Source organism: Gobio gobio, assembly GCF_949357685.1.
Source record: "Gobio gobio genome assembly, chromosome: 10".
NCBI lineage: Eukaryota > Metazoa > Chordata > Actinopteri > Cypriniformes > Gobionidae > Gobio > Gobio gobio.
Genome location: NC_137116.1, coordinates 11,765,528 through 11,774,273, shown reverse-complemented (window position 1 = coordinate 11,774,273; position 8,746 = coordinate 11,765,528). Strand labels below are relative to the sequence as shown.

General features: G+C 38.4%; 1 protein-coding gene across 1 annotated transcript; it reads left to right on the top strand.

Moving 5' to 3' along the window:
• The first annotated feature begins 3,175 nt into the window (after positions 1–3,175).
• dynll1 (dynein, light chain, LC8-type 1) lies at positions 3,176–8,429 on the top strand. Its single transcript, XM_079827669.1, has 3 exons — positions 3,176–3,290; positions 4,024–4,162; positions 8,038–8,429. The coding sequence occupies exons 2-3, from the start codon at positions 4,031–4,033 to the stop codon at positions 8,173–8,175; spliced, it is 270 nt and encodes an 89-aa protein (XP_079683795.1). The 5' UTR covers positions 3,176–3,290; positions 4,024–4,030; the 3' UTR covers positions 8,176–8,429.
• The last annotated feature ends 317 nt before the right edge of the window (positions 8,430–8,746 follow it).

Sequence of the window (8,746 nt, the reverse complement as noted above, 5' to 3'; positions counted from 1 at the left end):
AATGATTGTAATGTAAATGTATCTACATCAAGTTAATCTAGTTAACTGATTCAAATATTCATAATTAGTCATAATGAATAATCATAATGAGTTACGAATAATTATTAATATTTCCCCTGAGAGCTAATTCGCTACAGTTATGATTATAATTTTTTTGTAGTATTACACTACATTGTGTGTGTATATTAGCACCGTTTGTTGTTTTTCTTGTGGTATGAGATGTCGTTTGGACCCAGAAGCGCTGCCGCGTGACGCCAGACTTAACAACCGAATAGCACATCAACATGATGATGTAGTTGTTTATATTTTTAGCTTCATTGCAAGGCAAGTTTATTTATATACCAAATTTCAGACACAATGGTAATTAAGTACATAAAAATTAGAAAGAAAATACAAGGTATTAAAAAAGTAATAACTAGAAACAAAATGATTTAAATTAGAATTGATTACCAGGAGATAAAAAAAGTTAATTAAATTGGATGGGGATGTTCTATTTTATTCTGGACAGCAAGGGCAGTGACTGTAACATCGAGCGTGTTTTACAGTATTAAACACGTATTTATATCGATTTCATCAGGCGCCGAAAATTCTTCAAAAAGAACAAAGAATGGCCTTCTCAGCTGCCATAGTTGCAACTGTTGCGTCATCAGAACAGGGTGTTCAACGCACCACCGTTTCCATTTAAAAATTGTTTTGCAACGTTTTGTCGGGGACAACGCAGCCCTGATCATGGATAGCCTTTCCAAATCGATTAAACTTTTTGAACAACTGGCCCAAATTTTTTCATCCTACGTGACCAGTTAAGTCCAAACTCCAAAGCACTTATAACTATTGCCAATCATTAAGCAAACTTTCAAATGCACTACAACTATTTTAGACATAACCAATAAGGAGTACAACATTTTAATACGCCATTACAGGTAATTTTCGTGTATTGTAAATCGGGTAACTTAACTTACAATACACAGTCTAAAGGCACGCTCACATCTGACGTTACCATTGCTTGGCACCATTTTGCGTGCAAAATCCATTATATAAAGTTAGCTTCATTATCGGGAATTTCATGTGAAAATGGAAAACATTAAGTCGATTTTAAATCAGGTTTCCCACGCAAAAATTGCAGCGTTGACCAACATATAAGCTTTATGTTGGTCAACGCGACGAGTTTCCTTGGTTTAGCCGTGCTTCAGCTACTAACATACACTACTGACAATGGACTGACAAAGAGTCTTGCTAGCAGTCGCCACCGTGATTCGCGCAAATCATATCCTCAGTAAGGATATCATATCGTCCGTGGTCACGATCACAAGCAGTTTTGACGCGACGGGTACTCAGTCGATTAACACAATGAAGTGATATGCTATAAATATCTTATTTTCAACAATATAGAAGGAGAAACGTAATGGTCGCTGTCCTTAACAGAGGCTGGCTGACTGGATTCTGTTCAGTCAAAGTCCCCCGTAGTCCCTATTGGTTCAGTTAGCTCATTTAAAGGGTAACTAAACCCCTGCTCAGAGCTTAACTCCACCCACTGGCAATTTTCAAAAAATGCTGGAAAAGTGGGCAGAGCCCGGCGGACACAGAGGGGATGAACCGAGGGCGGGGCTGAGCGGAGGGCGTGCACCTGAGACCCGCAGGGACGGGTTGATTGACAGCTGTCAGACTCGCGAGTCGCAAAGATGGAGAATGACTGGAGTGACTCCAGCTTTGCAACAGAGCGGTCATTTCTCCTACCTTCAACTGAAGTGGAGGAGGGTGGATTGTCTGTAGACATAAACCCGGAGCCTTATCAATGCAAGCCGCTGCTCAAACTGCGTTAACTCCCGATGCCGACGATGCTAGTGAAGCAGCCGCGCAAGAGAACTGACCTAATCTATCTGCGTCCGCGGCAACCACTTGCGTGTCAGGGTTTGAAAGCGCGTCTCATGTATGAAAATTATCTGTACACATGACGGGCGGCAATAAAATCGCAAGAAAAGCCTGACGTGTACTGACAACTGCATTATTTAACCGTATTTTCTTCAATACAATGTTAAAGCATGTGTCAAGTGAGTTTCATTCATAATGTTTCCACTTCATGTAATATGACAGTTCATACTGGAGTGAAGCCGTTCTCATCATGTGATTGGGGGAATCATTTCTGAGGGCGTGGTGAGCTCGTGCCAGGGGCGCGGATAGTGAGCCGTTGGAGGTACCATCCTACGTCACGATGTACCACAACGTCCAATAGGAAAATTCAACTGCAGTAGCCACCGTTCAACCTTAGGAGGGCAGCACTTTGGCGGTTTTACACCATATTTTATAGAATTAAAACACTTTATACTCAAATGTCAAAACATTTACTCGAATCAATGAACAGCATTAATAAAGCCCCAGTATTACAGATCATTAACTAAAAAAAGTTGGTTTAGGGTTTAGTTACCCTTTAAATAATGGTTGCATATAAAAATGACACATGAAGTGTGTGAGCAATCTGTCTACACATATTGTGTTAAATGCTGTGAGTAAATTCCCAAGTTGTGTTAATTTTAAACTACACATTGATATGTGTAAGAGTTTTTTTTCCCTACACATTTTTAGTTAATATTGACACAAAATGTCTAAAAAATGGAGTGTTACACATAATTTGAAGAGACCAATTTCATCTCATGTTTTGACCATATCTGCATCAAATTCCTTATTTTTATAGAAAGTAAATGAATAAAATATAGGTTTTTTTCCTCCTCGAGCCGTAAAAGTATTATGTATAAAATATGATACTCAACAGACTTTTTTATTTCACATTTTTATACTTTGTCTAAAGGTTCGATAAACTTTTATATTTAAACAGTTCAGACTATTATATATCAGGCTATCATGCTAGCATTAGTTTAGTATACTTGATGTCTACAACATTCTTCGTAGTTTTATTTGTCTTCTGCGGATAACATTTCACCTTTTTGTTTTTATAACCTTTATATATTTATGAAAATGATTCAAACATTGGTTAATCTCCAAGATCACATTTCAACATTTCTCCTGCCCTTTTCCGGAGAATTCCCCCCATGTTGCTATGGAGTTCAGCGAAGCTTCTTGAACGCAAGGCATGATGGTCTGAAATAAAATGCAGGGACACATTGCTGCGAGACTCTTGCAGAGCTGACAAATCACAGAGCCGGGAAACCGGAGTGGGAGGGGCCAACGGCAGTTGCACACCCACATTACTTTTGGTCAAGCACACAGCGGGAGCATCACAGACGCTGGAGTGACTCGCTTTTCTCTCTGTGTCCTGAAATCTGCACACAAATAAGGTAAAACTTTTACATTTATCCGTTTGTTCTGCATATTAGACTGTACAACTAAATATATAGTGGGTTTTTTTCTATTCGGAGTAAGCGATATTGTACCTAACGTTAGTTGACCGCACACTTATAATTAATTCAGCTACGGACTTAAACATAAATAATAATAATAACAATAAAGAGATTGATCAGAATATAAATAAAAGGATGCAAAATAAAAGGATGGAAAAGTCTTTCATTCAACATAAAAACGTGTGAAGTCGTTCTCATGTCTAAAAATAACCATGCCGCCATTCATTTATATTCTACTAATAAAATACGCATCTCTAAAGGCATTTCATTTGATAAGTTTACACTGTTCTGTTGGTTAATTCAAACTATAAGTTATATGAATGAACAGTATTTCAAAATAGGTATAAGTTTGGTGGAATCTGTGTTGCTGAGTACAGGATTTAGTTCAGGTGTCCATGGCAACAGTAACCTGGTGAAAATATGCCACGTGATGTTATGCAATAAAGATGGAATAATGGCAGTGGAGCATCTCGTGTGCTGATTTTACATAACGACCATCCTGACTCTGGCCATCCTTCAGCAGTTTCACCAGCAGATGCTTGAGGATTGTGGGATTGATTGGGGCAGGGCAGAAAGCAGTATGGGTGCGTCACAGGGTGTTGTTCGGGCGTTTCTCAGATTTTATTTAATTCATTAATTCCTCATGAAATGTCTCTGTTTATGGCTACAGAACAACCATGTCTGACAGAAAGGCCGTGATCAAGAATGCGGACATGTCCGAGGAGATGCAGCAGGACGCTGTGGAGTGTGCCACACAGGCGCTGGAGAAGTACAACATCGAGAAGGACATCGCTGCCTATATCAAGAAGGTAAACGCCCGTTTGTGGGACTCCATACTGGAATTTCCAACTTCGATACCTTCAAAAATATCGATTTTTCGATACTGCCATACAGATATTTTTTGATAGTTGGGGAAATTTTGTTGAAATAGCTTTCACACAGCACAGGGAGGCTTTATTTGAATCACTGAACTAAATTTACACAAACAATACAAGTAGACAGTCAGTAACAAGACCAAATAAATTATAGCACAAAAAATACAATAGAATAAAGAGACAAATTAAATTAAAGGTTAAAGGGATAGTTCACCCAAAAATGAAAATGATCCCATAATTTACTACGCCCTCAAGACATCCTCGGTGTATATGACATTCTTCTTTCAGACGACCACAATCAAGAGTTATATTAAAAAATGTCCTGGCTCTTCCAAGCTTTATAATGGCAGTGAATGGCGCTCAAGATTTTGAAGCCCAAAAAAGTGCATCTATCCATCATAAAAGTGCATCTATCCATTATAAAAGTGCATCTATCCATCATAAAAGTGCATCTATCCATCATAAAAGTGCATATAACCTTCATAAAAGTGCATCTATCCATCATAAAAGTGCATCTATCCATCATAAAAGTGCATATAACCTTCATAAAAGTGCATCTATCCATCATAAAAGTGCATCTATCCATCATAAAAGTGCATCTATCCATCATAAAAGTGCATCTATCCATCATAAAAGTGCATATATCCTTCATAAAAGTGCATCCAGCCATCATAAAAGTGCATCTATCCATCATAAAAGTGTATCTATTCTTCATAAAAGTGCATCTATCCATCATAAAAGTGCATATATCCTTCATAAAAGTGCATCCAGCCATCATAAAAGTGCATCTATCCATCATAAAAGTGCATCTATCCATCATAAAAGTGTATCTATTCTTCATAAAAGTGCATCTATCCATCATAAAAGTGCATCTATCATCATAAAAGTGCATCATAAAAGTGCATCTATCCATTATAAAAGTGCATCTATCCATCATAAAAGTGCATCTATCCATCATAAAAGTGCATCTATCCATCATAAAAGTGCATCTATCCATTATAAAAGTGTATCTATCCATCATAAAAGTGCATCTATCCATCATAAAAGTGCATATAACCTTCATAAAAGTGCATCTATCCATCATAAAAGTGCATCTATCCATCATAAAAGTGCATATAACCTTCATAAAAGTGCATCTATCCATCATAAAAGTGCATCTATCCATCATAAAAGTGCATCTATCCATCATAAAAGTGCATCTATCCATCATAAAAGTGTATCTATTCTTCATAAAAGTGCATCTATCCATCATAAAAGTGCATCTATCATCATAAAAGTGCATCTATCCATCATAAAAGTGCATCTATCCATCATAAAAGTGCATATATCCTTCATAAAAGTGCATCCAGCCATCATAAAAGTGCATCTATCCATCATAAAAGTGCATCTATCCATCATAAAAGTGTATCTATTCTTCATAAAAGTGCATCTATCCATCATAAAAGTGCATCTATCCATTATAAAAGTGTATCTATCCATCATTAAAGTGTATCTATTCTTCATAAAAGTGCATCTATCCATCATAAAAGTGCATCTATCATCATAAAAGTGCATCATAAAAGTGCATCTATCCATTATAAAAGTGCATCTATCCATCATAAAAGTGCATCTATCCATCATAAAAGTGCATCTATCCATCATAAAAGTGCATCTATCCATTATAAAAGTGTATCTATCCATCATAAAAGTGTATCTATTCTTCATAAAAGTGCATCTATCCATCATAAAAGTGCATCTATCATCATAAAAGTGCATCATAAAAGTGCATCTATCCATTATAAAAGTGCATCTATCCATCATAAAAGTGCATCTATCCATCATAAAAGTGCATCTATCCATCATAAAAGTGCATCTATCCATCATAAAAGTGCATCTATCCTTCATAAAAGTGCATCTATCCATAATAAAAGTGCACCACACGACTCCAAGGGGTTAATAAAGGCCTTCTGAAGTGAAGCCATACGTTTTTGTAAGACAAATATTCATATCTATAACTTGTTCCAGCAGAAGAGTGGCCTCTGACCCGACGCATGAGGTATTGAGGAATGCGGAAGCGCAGAGGATTAAACAAAACACCGGTCACGAATCAGAAGCGTTGTTCTAATGGTGGGTTCACACCAGATGCGAATGAAGCGTTTCGCGCGAGTGATTTACATGTTAAGTCAATGCAAAGACGCGAATTGAGTGTTTGATGCGTTGAAAAATCTGAACTTTGGTGGATATTCGCGCCGCGTTAATCAATCAGGAGCTTGCTCTAGTAGTGACAACAATGAGGACAAAATCATATGTGGATACCCGGAGCTGTGTGTACTTTATGGAAACAGGAATAAAAAGGATCTTGCTTGGAAGAAAGTGAGTGAGGAGGCTGGACAATCTGGTAAGTTGTAAAAAACGCTCTTTACTCAGTTTGAGCTCTACATAGGGTGATTGGGACACTTTTTGCCATTGAGATGACTTGGAAAAAGTGTCCCAATCACCCTATTGAGACCACAAGCTAACTAAAGCCGGCAAATTGAGCTTATTCGCCGTATTTTAAAACAATCATGTCAGCCATTTCACAACGAGACGAGCGGGCTGGCAGAAGCCCCTCCCATGACGCAAATTCACGTCTGTTGTGAAGTGAATGAAGCGAGTAAACTCAAAATGTTTGAGCGTCCAACTACGCATGATTTATTCGCATCTGGTGTGAACGCACCACAAAACAATAATTTTTAAAGAGAAATGTGGGAGGAGTTTGTTGTTTGAACCATGAGAGGCGTCGACTGTCACCGTACGCTACTCCTACATCATGTGTCAGGTCAGAGGTCACCGCCAAAGACTCGCATATGGCAAGCCAGCGATTATAGATTATAATGTTATAAATATGGATATTTTTCTTATACAAACTCACCACTTCGCCTCAGGAGGCCTTTATTAACCCCCCGGAGCAGTGTGGAGCAGTTATATGATGGATAGATGCACTTTTTTGAGCTTCAAAATCTCAAACGCCAATCACTGCCATTATACAGCTTGGAAGAGCCGGGATATTATTTAATATAACTCTGATTGTGTTCTCTGATTAACATTAAAGACAGTCAGCAGCAGGTTTATTAGGCTACCGTCACTTTAAGAGCTCATGAGCAGATCCAATATATTACACATGCGTTTTCTTTCTCAACTGTTTGTCCCAAAACTGACTGTTTCCCTGAATACTGGCCAAGACTGGCATTTTTTACTTAATTTTCTGTGTATTTGATTATTTATGCGCAATAAAATGAGAAGAATAACTCAATTTGGTACTCAAACTGTTTGAGAGGCGGCTTTTTGTGCACCGCTTATATAGTTTAATATATGTCAGTGGTGTGAGCGTGAAACCTGCAGGAATGAGTCAAATGATGCCCAATACGAGCACTATTCAACCGGAGCCAATGAGAGGAGAAGGTGTGTCAGAGAAGAGAGAGAGCAGTGTATCGATACTGCAGAAAATGAGTATTGGAACAGTTTCAGATATTTCAAAGTATCAATACGTATCGAAATATCAGTATTTTTGACAACACTATTTGGACTGAACACTTTACAGGCACGTCCATTGTCTCTGTAAGGCTTATATTTAGCAGTGAAGACGTGCTCATGAATACTTTATTGTCTGGTTATTGCTGACATCAACCCATAATCAACGTTTACTGAATGTTATTCCTGCAACGCATCTTTGTATTTTTCTTTTCCAACCCCTCCCTACCAAAGAAATCATATAAAGTCTTGTCTTTCACTTTGAGTGAATGGGTTTGCAAACATTTCATACTGACTTTAAGCGTCTTCTCTCCATGCAGGAGTTCGACAAAAAGTACAACCCCACCTGGCATTGCATCGTGGGAAGGAACTTCGGCAGCTACGTGACTCACGAGACCAAACATTTCATCTACTTCTACCTGGGTCAGGTGGCCATCCTGCTCTTCAAATCGGGCTGAGCGACGGCGCCGCGGATCAAACAGACCATTACGAACTGACTGTACTGACGAGGCGAACCATTCCTGTACTGGGACCTGCCTTCTCTCGGCTGCTTCTCCCTTCATTCTGATTATTGTTTAGAAAACGGCCATGTGAGAGGGAAATGCCATAAAGAAACAACTGTATTTATTTTTGTTTTCTATACACGGTTTGAGCGTTTTATGTCACCTACGTTTTTTTAATTAAAGCAAAATGGTTTGGCTGTTTGCCTGGAGTTTTGTGTCTGAAGGTTCATGGTCCAGCATCTTGTGTGCGATTACGGCGATCCGATAAGATCATACTGTACGACATGACGCAAGTTAGGATAGAAGAGTAAACGTCATCATCATGTGCTAGTGGTGAACAAACAGAGCAAGATCAATCCTACTTTGGCAATTTTGATCTGTATTTTCCTGAAAAAAGGAGGAGAATATGAACATGGGCATTTCAATTTTGCAAATGGAGCTTGAGGTAAGTAGGTTTAAGTTTTAGCGCCAGGTCGGGTTGATCAATACGCCATTTCAGGGAGCATTTTTATTGGCTAGTCAGTAG

What these genes read in the sequence shown, in the direction of transcription:
- dynll1 (XM_079827669.1), top strand. Translation starts at nt 4,031, where the DNA reads ATGTCTGACAGAAAGGCCGTGATCAAGAATGCGGACATGTCCGAGGAG. An exon ending in TCGCTGCCTATATCAAGAAG is followed by an intron (nt 4,163 to 8,037) that starts GTAAACGCCCGT and finishes CTCTCCATGCAG; the next exon opens with GAGTTCGACAAAAAGTACAA.